The sequence below is a fragment of the Terrapene carolina genome, unplaced genomic scaffold (assembly GCF_002925995.2).
Source record: "Terrapene carolina triunguis isolate 2854851 unplaced genomic scaffold, T_m_triunguis-2.0 Scaffold42, whole genome shotgun sequence".
Lineage (NCBI taxonomy): Eukaryota > Metazoa > Chordata > Testudines > Emydidae > Terrapene > Terrapene triunguis.
The window spans coordinates 72,997,704-73,012,887 of record NW_020664393.1 but is presented as its reverse complement, the minus strand read 5'-3'; the positions used below and the strand labels follow the sequence as shown (position 1 = coordinate 73,012,887).

General features: G+C 41.4%; 1 protein-coding gene across 1 annotated transcript; it reads left to right on the top strand.

The window, feature by feature from the left end:
- The first annotated feature begins 750 nt into the window (after positions 1 to 750).
- Positions 751 to 13,996, top strand: LOC112115670 (zinc finger protein 160-like). The gene is made up of 3 exons (XM_024212827.2): positions 751 to 824; positions 6,103 to 6,756; positions 8,060 to 13,996. The coding sequence occupies exons 1-3, from the start codon at positions 782 to 784 to the stop codon at positions 10,807 to 10,809; spliced, it is 3,447 nt and encodes a 1,148-aa protein (XP_024068595.2). The 5' UTR covers positions 751 to 781; the 3' UTR covers positions 10,810 to 13,996.
- Positions 13,997 to 15,184: the final 1,188 nt, after the last annotated feature.

Sequence of the window (15,184 nt, the reverse complement as noted above, 5' to 3'; positions counted from 1 at the left end):
TCAGGATTGGGGGTAGAATCCAGCTGGGAGGGCATATATAGCCCAGGGCCCCATGCCTTGAGTGTGTCAGCACCTTCTTGGAAAGATTCCTAATGCAGGGGTGGGCAAGGCTGCTAGCTCCTTGGGGTGGGGAGCGCAATGGGGGTCCTTCCAGGAAAGTCTGTTTAAGGAGACCCTTGTTGCTATATTTGCTGCTCTGTGTCACCCCAAAAGGGGAAACTTGCTTGCGGGGGGATGGGAGGGAGGAGCCACAGGGGGTCACCTTTGAAATGTGGTGCTGTTTTAAAGGAGTCACTTAGGTTCCATAAATCTTTTAACCAGATCCTGCGGGGGGGGGGGAAGGTTTTACCCACCCAGGCAGTGCTGTAGTCAGGTTTAGCACCCCACTCCGAGCCAGTCTGCGTGGGCTGGACTTTCCCTTGTGCCCTTATTTTTAACTTTTTCCCCTACTTGGGAGGTGCCTCGCCCTCCAGAGCCCCAAGTATAGGGGGCTCTGCCTCTTGCAGCCCCGCGGTGGGCTTTGCCCCTGAGCCGGCCCCCACGTTGAGCCCCAGTTAGTGCGCGCACGGCGCACGCCGGGCAGCAGGGTCCTGCCCCTTGCAGCGCACAGCCCCCTAGCCTGCGCCCTCCCCCGCGCCTGCGCCAACACAGCTCTCCCGGGCAAGGTGCGGGCTGAGGCGTCGCTCCTGTAACGCGCATGCGCGCGGAAAGCTCGGCGCACGCGCAGTGGCACGTTTCCAAGGTGTTCGACGGTTGTTAGGTCCGCGGGCCGGCCCGAGCCATGTCGGCGGCGCTGCTGAGTCCGGAGCCGGCAGGGAGCGGCGGTAGGTGCCTGGCGGCGGGGAGCCGCCGGTTTCCGGGCCTGATTTGGAAGCGGGAGGAGTCCGGCCGCCTCCACCTGAGGCGGGGGCCGGGCCGGGCCGGGGGCGTTGGGTCAGGGCGGCCGCAGCCGGGGCGGTGGAGAGCCCTGGGCGGGCAAGGGGCCGGGGCTCCCCGGCCTGGCTGAGCTGCAGGGAGCCCCAACCCCCACGCGGACGAGGGGACAAAGGCGGGGGCCCCTTGGCTCGCCCGGGTGGAGGCACGTTCAGAACGAGGGTCCCCTCTGCCCCCCGGATAGTTCGCGGGGAACTCGAGCCTGCGAGCCCCGCTTGCCCGGCCGGGTGGCAGCGTGACCACTAGTCTGCAGCAGAGATGATGCCTCTGGGCTCATTGGAGTCACAGGTGCCTGAGCTCCTTGGCGAAGCGAGCTCTGCTGATGTGACGCTATCCGCCTCGGTACCAAAAATCCTTACGCCTGTAATCGGGACATAAGGTTTGTAACCTGGAACAAAATCCAGAGTAGCCATTGTGTTAAATTGGTTAATTTCACCTGAATTCCTACCTAATAAACGTGGGATGTTCTGTCCCAAACAATAGGTGAGCTATGCCAAATGACTCACAAAGTCCTGCAGGGATGAGAGTGTGACTACTCAAGATGAAACCGTATGAGATGACTTTTTGGTCCTGAAAATTTTCTCCTGCCGTCCATCTCCACCCTCTGACAAACAGAGGCTTGGGACACCATTCTTTACCCGTCCTGGCTAATATCCATTAATGGATTTAACCTCCATGAATTTATCCAGTTCTCTTTTAAACCCTGTTACAGTCCTAGCCATCACAACCTCCTCAGGCAAGGAGTTCCACAAGTTGACTGTGCGCTGTGTGAAGAACTTCCTTTTATTTTTTTTTAACCTGCTGCCCATTAATTTCATTTGGTGGCCCCTAGTTCTTATATTATGGGAACAAGTAAATAACTTTTCCTTATTCACTTTCTCCACATCACTCATGATTTTATATACCTCTATCATATCCCCCTTTAGTCTCCTCTTTTCTAAGCTGAAAAGTCCTAGCCTCTTTAATCTCTCCTCATATGGTACCCTTCCAAACCCCTAATCATTTTAGTTGCCCTTCTCTGAACCTTTTCTAATGCCAGTATATCTTTTTTGAGATAAGGGGACCACATCTGTACGCAGTATTCAGGATGTGAGCATACCATGGATTTATATAAGGGCAATAAGATATTCTCTGTCTTATTCTCTATCCCCTTTTTAATGATTCCTAACATCCTGTTTGCTTTTTTGATTGCCGCTGCACACTGCGTGGATGTCTTCAGAGACCTATCCATGATGACTCCAAGATCTCTTTCTTGATTAGTTGTAGCTAAATTAGCCCCCATCATATTGTGTATATATAGTTGGGGTTATTTTTCCCAATGTGTATTACTTTACATTTATCCACATTAAATTTCATTTGCCATTTTGTTACCCAATCACTTAGTTCTGTGAGCTCTTTTTGAAGTTCTTCACAGTCTGCTTTGGTCTTAACAATCTTGAGCAGTTTAGTATCATCTGCAAACTTTGCCACCTCACTTTTTACCCTTTTCTCCAGATCATTTATGAATAAGTTGAATAGGATTGGTCCTAGGATTTACCCTTGGGGAACACCACTAGTTACCCCCTCTCCATTCTGAAAATTTACCATTTATTCCTATCCTTTGTTCCCTGTCTTTTAACCAGTTCTCAATCTATGAAAGGATCTACCCTCTTATCCCATGACAATTTAATTTACGTAAGAGCCTTTGGTGAGGGACCTTGTCAAAGGCTTTCCGGAAATCTAAGTATACTATGTCCACTGGATCCCCCTTGTCCACATGTTTGTTGACCTCTTCAAAGAACTCTAATAGATTAGTAAGACATGATTTCTCTTTACAGAAACCATGTTGACTTTTGCCCAACAATTTATGTTCTATGTGTCTGACAATTTTATTCTTTACTATTGTTTCAACTAATTTGCCCAGTACTGATGTTAGACTTACCGATCTGTAAGTGCCGGGATCACCTCTAGAGCCCTTTTTAAATATTGGCGTTACATTAACTATCTTCCAGTCATTGGGTATAGAAGCCAATTTAAAGGACAGATTACAAACCATAGTTAGTAGTTCTGCAATTTCACATTTGAGTTCTTTCAGGACTCTTGGGTGAATGCCATCTGGTCTTGGTGACTTGTTACTATTAAGTTTATCAATTAATTCCAAAACCTCCTCTAGTGACACCTCAGTCTGTGACAATTCCTCAGATTTGTCACCTACAAAAGCTGGCTCAGGTTTGGGAAGCTCCCTAACATCCTCAGGCGTGAAGACTGAAGCAAAGAATTCGCTTAGTTTCTCGCAATGACTTTATCGTCTTTAAGTGCTCCTTTTGTATCTCGATCGTCCAGGGCCCACACTGGTTGTTTAGCAGGCTTCCCGCTTCTGATGTACTTAAAACACATTTTGTTATTACCTTTTGAGTTTTTGGCTAGCTGTTCTTCAAACTCCTTTTGGGCTTTTCTTATTACATTTTTACACTTAATTTGGCAGTGTTTATGCTCCTATTTACCTCACTAGGATTTGACTTCCACTTTTTAAGATGCCTTTTCATCTCCCACTGCTTCTTTTACATGGTTGTTAAGCCACAGTTGCTCTTTTTTAGTTCTTTTATTGTGTTTTTTTTTAATTTGGGGTGTACATTTAAGTTGGGCCTCTATTATGGTGTCTCTGAAAAGTGTCCATGCAGCTTACAGTGACTAGAATGAAATCCCTGCACCTTTTAATTTCTGTTCTCTGAAAACATCCACTCAACGTGCAGCAGCAGTCAAAAAAAGCTAACAGAACATTTGAAACCATTAGGAAAGAGATAAATAATAAGACCGAAGATGATATAATACCACTATATAAATCCATAGTATGCCCACACCTTGAATACTGCATGCAGTTCTGGTCACCCCATCTCAAAAAAGATGTATTAGAATTTGAAAAGGTACAGAGAAGGGTAACAAAAATAATTAGGGGTATGGAACATCTTCCATAGGAGGAGAGATTAAAAAGACTGGGACTGTTCAGCATGGACAAGACTAAGGGGGATATGATAGAGGTCTATAAAATCTTGAATGGTGTGGAGAAAGTGAATAGGGAAGTATTATTTACCCCTCCACATAACATAAGTACCAGGGATCTTCTGATGAAATTAATGGGCTGCAGATTTAGAACAAACACAAGGAAGTACTTCTTCACAATATGCCAGGGAATGTTGTGAAGGCCAAATGTATAACAGGGTTCAAAAAAGAATTAGATAATTTCATGGAGGATAGGTCCATCAATGGCTATTAAGGACACTAGATGGGGAGGGCTCTGAGTTACTACAGAGAATTCTTTCCCAGGTGTCTGGGTGGCGGGTCTTGCCCATATGCTCAGAGTCTAACTGATTGCCATATTTGGGGTCGGGAAAGAATTTTCCCTCAAGCCAGATTAGCAGAGACCCCCGGTGGGTTTTTTTTTTGCCTTCCTCTGCAGCATGGGGCATGGGTCACTTGTAGGTTTAAACTAGTGTAAATAGTGGATTCTCTGTAACTCGAAGTCTTTAAACCATGATTTGAGGACTTCAGTAACCACCCAGAGGTTAGGGGTCTATTACAGAAGTGGGTGAGGTTCTGTGGCCTCCAATGTGCAGAATGTCAGACTAGATGATCATGATGGTCCCTTCTGACCTTACATTCTTCATCATCTCATAGACTTTAACCCCATGCTCTGGGTGTCCCTTACCCTCCTGGGCAACAGGAGATGGCTCACTAAATTAATTGCCCGTGTCTGTTCATTCCCTCTGAAGCATCTGCATTGGTCACTGTCGGAAGACAGAATACTGAGCTAGATGGACCATTGGTTGGACCCAGTATGGCTGTTCTTATGTTGTGACAGTGCTGTAGCTGAGCATGGTGCTCTGCAGACAAATAGGAACACATAATTCCTGCTCCCCGAAGAGTTAACAATTTAAGTTAAAAGCAACAGAGGGTCCTGTGGCACCTTTAAGACTAACAGATGTATTGGAGCATAAACTTTCGTGGGTGAATGCCCACTTCCTCAGACGCATGTAATGGAAATTACCTGCCTCTGGAAATTTCCATTACATGCGTCTGACGAAGTGGGCATTCACCCACGAAAGCTTATGCACCAATACATCTGTTAGTCTTAAAGGTGCCACAGGACTCTCTGTTGCTTTTTACAGATCCAGACTAACACGGTTACCCCTCTGAATTTAAGTTAGATGATAAGATGACCCCTGATCCCTCTTCTCACATTCCTACCCCCACCTCTCCTCCCCAAAAGTAAATTAAAAAAAAACGAAACTGTGTGAGAAAATACAGAAGTGTGTAGGTGGGATTTTTTAGATTATGTATTTTTATAAGAACGTAGGACACAGAGCTCTCACTTCATATAGATGTTTAGAAATGAGGAAACTTTTTAATTTACAAGAGAAGAAAAAAAAATGTTTTTCTTTCGTTTTTATATTTATTAAAGCTTATATTTAGTAATAAACTTTATTTTTCATATTCTCTCCAGACATTTCTCCAGCAGAGCCAAGACCAGTGAGAACCTTGGTGTCTTGAGGCAGTGTGGTCTAGTGGGTAGGGCATTGGACTGGAAGTCAGGAGACTTGGATTCAATTCCTGCCTATGTCACTGCCCTCTTGTGTGACCCTGATCAAATCGCTTTTCCTCTCTGTGCCTGTTTCCCTTCCTACCCTTTGCTTGTGTTGTATATTTAGATTGTAAACTAACTTTGGGTCTGACGTTCGTAGTGTGTGTGCGTGCGAGTATGAGAGTACAGTGCCTACCATAATGGGATCCTGATCTCAGTTGTGGCCTCTACGCTCTATTGTAATACAAATAATAGTAATAGTTCTCATGCCTGCTGATGGAGATTGCATTGTGGCGTGAAGCTGGGAGACGTAGCTGTAACACTGCACAATATGTAGATTTCTGGTGTGGACTGCATTGACAAAGCTACAGGCTGGGCTGAGATGTGCTCAGAAATTGTGTTTTCCGCTGGTGGTTGCAATGCCTGTGAAGCATGGGTATGGAAACAAGGTGTCTTAGAAATGTTGTGCGCAGTAGATCTTGGAATTGCCAAGTAGCAATGCAATTTTTGATTATGTAGATGGGCCTCTATCTTACTCTACATTGAAGAGAGTTAGGCGCCTTGGTTTTTTTTTTGGAAGGAGCGCTAATACTGTTTTTGTCTGTTTTCAGAGTCTGATGTCTTTGAAATTGACCTTCCCATCACTATCTTTGTGCTGAGTGATGATGATTTTCTAGACAGTGAAGATGAAGAGCAGGCAATCTTGAGTAGTGATGATATTTTGAAGAGTGAAGAAGAAGAGGTGGCCACTTCCAATGATGGTGATCTAAAAAAAAGCAAAGAGGAAAAGCAGGTGCCTTCAAGTGGTGATGATCTAAGGAGTCAAGTGCAGCCCAGCTTGAATGAAGAAGTTGTTCTAAAGTGTCCAGAGAAAGAGCAGGTTACTCTAAGTGTGTTTGAGAAATTAAATTCACCCCAAGTTTCTTTAAGTGATCAATATGCTCTGGGCAGTAGCAAACTCAGCCAAAATTATCTGTCATGTCTGTCAGCTCCCAGAATGGACCCTGGAGAGGTAAATGGATGTGTCGAAAGCAAAGAATGCAAAGATGACATCGATTGCCAAAAGGTTCCTGTTCCTCTCTCATGTGGTGACAATAAGGATAGGGATGGTCTGACTATTGAGACAACTAGGCAGTTGATTCCAGGAGCAATATTTAAAGATGGAAAGGAACGTGAGACCTCTGCAATCAGTTCCTGTGACAGCACTCAAGAGTGCCAGCCAGCACTCCATTGTAAAGAAGCAGAGAGATGTGTTGAGACTGAAGGTAAGAGAAAGGGAGAGAGAAAAGGACAAAGACATAGTCATGAGCTAAGGTTAAAAAACAGAAGTATGGTATTGAGAGAGATTGGGGAAGAAGTGAGAAAAGAAAGAGGTACAAAACACAGGAGTGGGAAATGGGGAAGAGAAAGGAAGTGCACTGAAGACAGCTCAGGATAAAGTTACACCATATTGTATTATAGGAAAGAAAAAGATTAATAATGGTGGAATTTGATATACTCTGACTTCTGCTATTTGACCACCCCTAGTAGAGGCACATGCAATACATTTATGAAATAGAAAGATGATTGCCAGTGTTATAATGGTACACAGCTGTTCTGTTCCTTTAATTTGGAGTGGAGTGGCACCATGGTGGCACAGGCATTTTCCATCCTGGCTAGTAAACTGAGTCATCAGACTATTAGGCATTAGGTAAATTTTCAAGACCTGTCCACAGAAATGTTCATTCTATGATTGTATGGAGAAATGTGGTACATGATTTACTGGTGTGAATGAAAATGAACTTGGTCTCATTCTCATGCCCAGCACAAAATTTCTGCACAGACTTTGTCCAATCAGCAGTTTGTGCTCACAAGTAGGCCAGGACCAAAATAACAGATGTATTGCAGGTTTAAATTTAAATTTTAAAAATAAATAAATTTAAATTTTTTTTTTTTTTTAATTTTAAAAATTAATGGAGATATCCTATCTCCTAGAACTGGAAGGGAGGGACCCTGAAAAGTCATGGAGTCCAGCCCCCTGCCTTCACTAGGCAGGACCAAGTACTGATTTTGCCCCAGATCCCTAAGTGGCCCCCTCAAGTATTGAACTCGCAACCCTGGGTTTAGCAGGCCAATGCTCAAACCACTGAGCTATCCCTTCCCCCCCCATTGTTGGGGGAAGCTTGCCCTGCACCTCTCCTACATTATTTATACCTCTAGTCAGTGGTTTCAGTCACTAATTTAGCACTTTACCTCATCCTTATTGGTGAGCAAAGTTAAGGGCTATGAAGATATGACTGTTGGTGAATACTCTTGGAGAACCAGTAGTTATGTTGTGTGGTCCACTTCTACTACAGCTGAGTGAAATTATATAAGGAAATCATTTTACCTTTTTTAGCATCAGTGAGTGGCATTCCCTACTCTGAATATAAACTCTGCTGGCAGTCAGTAATTCTCCACTTTTATCACTAGGGCTCTTTTGTTTTCTCCATTTAGCCTATCATAACTTAGGTGGGAGTTACTGAGATCATGCCAGGCTGTAGAAGATTACTGGATGACATGTCACATGTATTTTTCTTACATTTTTAGGTACTGTCCCTTTAGAGACAGCAAAGAATAAAACTGATGACAGAACAAGAATGAGAAATGGCTCTACAGATGAAACTCTGAATTGTGGAATGGATAGCAAACTTGAAGAGCTGAATGCTGTAAAAGAAATAGAGCAAGTCCAAAGTATTTTTTTTACTTGTATTAATGGTGACTTTTCTACAGCAGGAGAGTTGCTAGAAGATGTAGGGGACTTGGCAATGACTACTTGTGATAATCCTGGATTAAATATTTCTGAAGAGTTTATTCATCAGTCTGTAATTCATTCTCCCAGGGAGATGGATAAGCAAGAAGATTGTGATGTTTCTCATGTGATTATAAAACACCCAAATGCAAAGCATCAAGAAGAGACATTCCTACTAGGTAATGAGCATAACAGCGAAGCTCTTTCTATGGGATCTTGTTCTACGTGCAAGCACGAGAAGACACTGAATGTGAAATGCAGGTTTTGTAGCTCTGTGTGTACAAATAAAAATATTCTAAAGAAACATGTTTATTCAGCACATCAGGATAAAAAAATTCACAAATGCTGCTTTTGCCAAAGAAGCTCTTTCTTTTCTGTCAACGTTAAACGCCATCTTAAATTTCATAAGAAAATGACCAGGTTGAAAAATACAAGAAAAGGTAGAAGTATGAACACTGAAAAAGCCAGGAAGGAGAACCCAGCAAAAACACAATCTGCGAATAAAAAAAAGGAAAGTAAGTATGAGAAATTCTTCATCAAAATTGAAAGGGACTGTAAAACTGCAGATGCTCCAGTTATTTTTTCTTGTAAAATTTGTCTCTTTGCTTCACCAGATCCTAAACTTTTTGTTTATCATATGAAGGGACATAAAGGCAGACAACCTTATCAGTGTCCCCAGTGTGACTATTCTTGTGTTAGCTTGTCCTATATGCTAAATCACATGTACTGGCATGCTGGCTATAGACTGTACAAATGCAGGTTCTGTACATTTTTTTCACTGTATTTTGCAAGCATGGTGAAACACAGTTACATTCATACAGGGGCTAAGCCGTATTCCTGTGAATTCTGCCAGTCGTCATTCACAAGCACAAGTGGCTTAAAGAGACACACAAATATACATGCTGGCAAAGAATTGTGCCAAGGGAAGCAACACCTTGGCTTGCCTGTCGAGGGGAAGAGAACTAAAAGTCCTCCAAAGAGCTATACATGTGATCAGTGTAACTTAGTATTTTACTCTAAAGGACTGCTCTGCTTTCATGAGAAATTTCATACCCAAGTTAAAGGCTGTGATGAGAGGTTTGCAAGTGATTATGCAAATGAGAGTAATGAATACAGTAAAAGCAAAGCATGTAAAGATGACAATGATTACCAAAAGGATTGGGTTTCTTCTGGTTCTGACAATAAATGGGATGATCACCTGCTTAACGAGACACATGAAATGCTGGCTTCAGGAGCAGAACTTGAACAGGAGAATGAATTTGAGAGGGATATGAATATATGCTGTAGCAAAAAAACGTGCCAAAGCAGCCAGGGAACCAACAATTTGCCTGTTGTGAGGACTGGATCAGAAACTCTTTTCAGTATTTACAAGAGTGATCAGTGTGATTTAGTGTTTTGCAAAGAGAAGCATCTGTTTTTTCAGAAGGTCACTCATTCACAAGTTCAGGAAGGTAATGAGATAGTTACAAAGGCTCCCAAGGCTGAGGAAAATGCTAAGTGTATTGATGTACAGCCTCCTATTGGGCCTTCTCACAAACTGTTCAAGTGTCAACAATGTGATTATTCCACTTATATTTTTAGCAACCTTAAGCTGCATTTTAGAATACACACTGGCGAAAAACCATTTGAGTGTAAAGAGTGCAACAAGATGTTTCGCACCTCCAGCCATTTGCGGAGACATAGTCTTATGCACATAAAGAAAGGTCAAGAATGTGACCATTGCCATTATTTGGGCAGCACTTCAGACGATCTTAAACTGCACTGTGAAATACATAAGGGCACCTGCCCTAAAAGGGAAGATCTTATTTCCTCAAAAGACGTAAAGTGTGTCCGTTCCATATTCAGCTCAGAAGACCTTCAGAAACAGAAGGATGTTCATGAGGGCAAAGAAAATGAACATGTTCTGCCATCACGAAGTCTTTCACAACTTTACAAGTGTGAACAGTGTAATTACATCACTTATGTTTTAAGCAACCTCAAGCTACACACAAGGATTCATACAGGTGAAAAACCCCACAGCTGTGACACTTGTCAGAAGAAGTTTCGTACTTCAGGTCATCTAAATCGACACAAGCTTGTGCATTTAAAGATGGAACGCCTCAAATGTAGGAACTGTGACTATTCAACAGACAAATGGCAATCCCTTAAGTGGCATTTGGCTTCACACTCAGATGAAAAAAACCTGGCTGGTAGCAAAGTCCAAGAGCAATCGCTGCTACCTGTCAAAATATACAAGTGTGAAGAGTGTGGCTATGCTACTGCCCATAGTGGAAACTTCAAGCAGCATTTGAGAATTCATACAGGTGAAAAGCCATACAAATGTGATCAGTGTGCTCTTGCTTTCCGCACTTCTAGCCACCTGAAGCGCCACTTACTAACTCATTTAAAGTTACGCTGCAACGAGTGTGAGTTTTCCACTATAGATAGGTGTGCTCTGGAGAAACATGTAAAAACACACAAGGATAAAAAAATGTACAAATGCCAAAAGTGCAATGTAACACTTTCCACCATACATCTCTTAGAGAAACATAAGAAACAGCATTTATAAACTGGAAAATAAAACTGGGATTTGTTAAAATTCCCGAGTTACAAGCTTAGATCTAGAAAGTTTGCAGTAGTTTGAACTTGCACCTTGGCAGAAGAGCACAATTTCTTCCTCTCTTTGCCCTGTATCCCACCTATATGAAATGTCTTCAACTGGCACTAGGTAAAATTGGCATGGCAATGATTATGGACCAGACTCCTGGGTATTCCCACGGCATATAGAGTGGAAGTCAGGGGATGGTGTGGAATGCTGACATAAAACACTGCCCTATTGCTATGAGCATTACTTCCACTGCTGTGTTAAAGAAGCCTCAGAGCTGTTTCTATATTATGCTGCCCTATAAAAGTAACACAGGGCTGTTAAACTATCTCAGATTGGAGTGTTCAGACAAACTTCTGCTAATGCTCAACTATTCAGTAAGCGCACTTTATACCACTATGCTGTCAGCAAGGAAGAGGGTGTGATGTCAGCGCTCCTACACTGGCTGTACTCCACTGCTGGGTCACCCTTATACTAAGATCTTCCTGTCCCACTTACTTGGGTTTTACAACCAAAATATGCTGTCTTTCTGAAAAGAATTTAAATCAAATTCTTCTCTATCACAAATCAGTAATCTGCAGATCCAAAATCTAGTTACAAATTAGTCCTACCTATTTGCTACCACCTGCACTCACTGCTCTGAAGTCCTGCAACTACTGATCTTGCCACACCTACCTAATACTGCAAGAGGACTGAATCAAGAGGGTGACTTACAAAACCACTAGTTACTATAATTGATTATATACGCACATATATAAACATGCCCACTCTGCGTTTTTATAAACACACCCCAGAAAACAAGTTACTAATGTGGATTCAGCATTGGTGAGTGCTGCTGCATCAGTAGCTTTTGAGGCTTAACTCTTGATTTGGACTCTGAGTAGAAATGTCCTTAAAGTTTTGTATTGCTGTCCTTCAAAGGTCTAATCCTGTAAAATACTGTGCCCCTCAAAGCACTTTGCAAGATAAGTTCCAAACTGTTTGCAAGTAGGAAGCACAAGATATAAACCTACCATTTGATGCCTGCTTTCCAAGTGTTCTGTTGCATATCAGAAAATCTCCTTCATTAAGAGGATTTGATGGAAAAGCTGTGGATCCATTAAGATTCCAGTTTTAAACTAATGTCTCCTTAAAGGTGACTTTACTAGAGCTGCTTGTTTGCTCATGTTCTTTATTGTTGATACAGGTCACTATCAATGAAGTGTTTATTCCAAATGTCTGTCTCGGACTGTGGGTCAAACCTTTTTCTTTCTTTTAGATGAAGGAAATGACTCCGTTGATTTAAATACATTTGGCAAAATGCTGGTATAGTTTTTCAGAAACATTCAAGTTTATACTTTTCAGTGCTGCCTGTATCTTTTGAAGATTCCTCTGTTTGCCCTATACAAAGGACAAATAAGGGAAACGTAGTATGTATATTAAACAGTTTAGTTAACGTTTTTAAAATGTTTTCATGGTTTTGATGCATTTTCCTAACATTAGGCTCAAGTGCTTAAATAATTTCCCTTTTGCCAAAGGTGGGTAAAATTCAGTTTTTGCCATTAAAATATTTAATTTTGCCCTTATAGGGAGATATAGTTGAAGGAACCATAGTAATGTTAAGGAACACTGTGGTAATGTTAAAGACGTTCATGGAAAAATTGGTAAATCTTTTTCTAAACATTTTGATATACTGCCTCAAAGCAATTTCATTAAATCATGTTATACTGTCTCTTTAAAATTGCATGTGCAAGGTCCACTCAAGCAAAGAGCTAGCTCAACAAAGTATCTAGCTACACCTTAGTAAAAATACAGCAAGTGGGAGAGCCAAGAATGGAATTGGGGTTTTTCTTTCATGCGGTAAGAGTAGGTGTTACTTGAGCATCTGCAATGTATGGTGCTAAGATTTCCCCAGCACTACTTGCACCAGGGGATTTGTAATGGCAGAACTTTGTGCCCAGCATCTGTTACAATTACTGAAAGGATTAAGAGACTGGTAAATTAAAAGAAAAACTCTAGGGGATTCTTGGTATTCCCTTCTTTAATCTCCTATTTGAAGCCACAAGACAGGAAAGTTGCACTGCAGACTAAGTAAAACTAGAAAACAAGAGAGCATGAAGTATGGGAACCTAAGGTGAGAACTGGAGACCAAATGTACCTTATGGTCTTCCTTATTAATATGGAGGTGTAGCATAGAGACTACAGGTTTCCAGCACAAGCTGCTCTCTTGATCTGAGGAGAGGGTGATGGTCTCTCGGCTGCACCTCCATATTACCAAAGAGTGTGGCTGCAGTGTGCTCCATTTTACGGAATTAGGAGCAGCCCTCAGGCTCCCATCAAACTACTTATATAGCCTCTGAATAGGGCATAGTTTGGCCTGAAAGATATTCACATCTTTCCTGATATTTCCTATAGCAGAGGTGTCTGTTTATGCTGTAGAGTCTACATTTGAAACATAAAAAGCTTTCTTAATTTGATTTATAATTGAAACCACAAATTCTGAAGAAAGCAGCAAAAATCAATTTAAAAGGGCAATTTATGCACTATGCCAGTGGGGCCCCCTAGTGCTCTCTAGGTATAACTGCACATGCGCCATTGTTTTTGATCTTACCTATTCTAAACATTGTTGAAACATCGGAAAAGAGTGAATAGCCTTGCCAATGGGAAAAATGTGGTAATGACAGATGATTTCTACACTTTAGTCCTGTTTTTGTATGCCATGCACCACAACTCTTATTACCTTGCATTGTGCCTTTTCCAGAGTATAGAGTATTATAAAATTTCATCTTTGTGAAAAGTAAATGGGTATAGGTGAATTACATCATTTCATGTAATCAGTTAGACCACTTCATTTATCTATTAATGGAGGCATTTGGGTTAAAAAAAAATTAAAAATATTACAATAAGGTGAAGGCTGTTCCATGTTGTTTCTTGGTATCAGAGTTCAGTGTGCAAAAGGATTATTAATATACATTATATGGAAGTTTGGTGTGTGCTTTGTAGTAAGAGCAAGCAAAAGATTGTGAATTTATATAAAAATGATGGTCCTTTTTGAAATAAAAGTACATTTGGAGGTCTCTGGAACAAATGAAGTACACTCCTTTACATTTTCTTGCATATAAAAGGCTTTCAGGGTACATGAATGTCGATATATGTGAAGAGAATGTTCCTGATCCATGTCATATGTTTCTTATCAATAAAGATGTTCTTTTGTAAACAACCATTAATCACCCGAACTTAAATTTTATGGTCTGCTTAGTAACTGATTCTAGAACGGGTTGTATTCAACTAGAGAAATATTTAGAGGACCAAATTTTTGTCTCATTCAAGTAAATAGTCCTATTGATTTCACTAGACTACTCATGATTCAGACAGGCAAGGATTACGTAAAAATACTGTGATCTGTATAAGTAGCAATGATTTCTACTTTTTTTTAAATAATAAAACACATTGTCAAATAATGAAAGGATATTGCCTACTTTGCTGTGAAAATGAAAGAGGGTCTTTACAACTACTTTCTTCACATCCACTTAATGACCATGGTGGAAAGCAAATGGTAAGATCTGCTATCTTCATTTAAAGTTTAACTACAGTGAATGGTTGTATTTTTGGATAGCTACTTAGCTTTCTTTAGTTAAAACTAGGTGTAGTGTGTACACTGTAAAGGAGTGTAAATAAGGAATAACAGGAAAACTAATTGTGCACAGCATTAAACACCACAGCTCTTAAGAGAAAAGAGAGCTTTACCTACAGTGTCTCACTGCAATTAAAGAGCCAGTGTTGCAATACAAAACCTTTTAGAAATTCCTACTGTCTCCATAACTATAAATGTATGTGTATGTCAGTGAGAGTTGCTAATTTCATACTTTCCCTTCCCAATCTGAAGTTTATCTCATAATTCATTACAAACAGGCATTTATTCTGCCTATCATATACAGTATGTAATCTGTATCTTTTTACTGATAGGGAAACTGAGGCAAAGTGATTATGTGACCTGCCAATGATAACATAGGAAAAGCAAGTATATCTGAAATCTGGGCTGCTTCCAACTGACTAGAACACTTTGGCTAGTTTGTAATCATGTGAGCTTGCAAGTTGCAGTGCAAAAATATCTTCTTATGCTGAAGCAGAACAATTTCTTCAGTAGAAGAGGAATTTCAATTATATAGAATCATAGAATATCAGGGTTGGAAGGGACCTCAGGAGGTCATCTAGTCCAACCCCCTGCTCCAAGCAGGACCAATTCCCAACTAAATCATCCCAGCCAGGGCTTTGTCAAGCCGAGCCTTAAAAACCTCCAAAGAAGGAGACTCCACCACCTCCCTAGGTAATGCATTCCAGTGCTTCACCACCCTCCTAG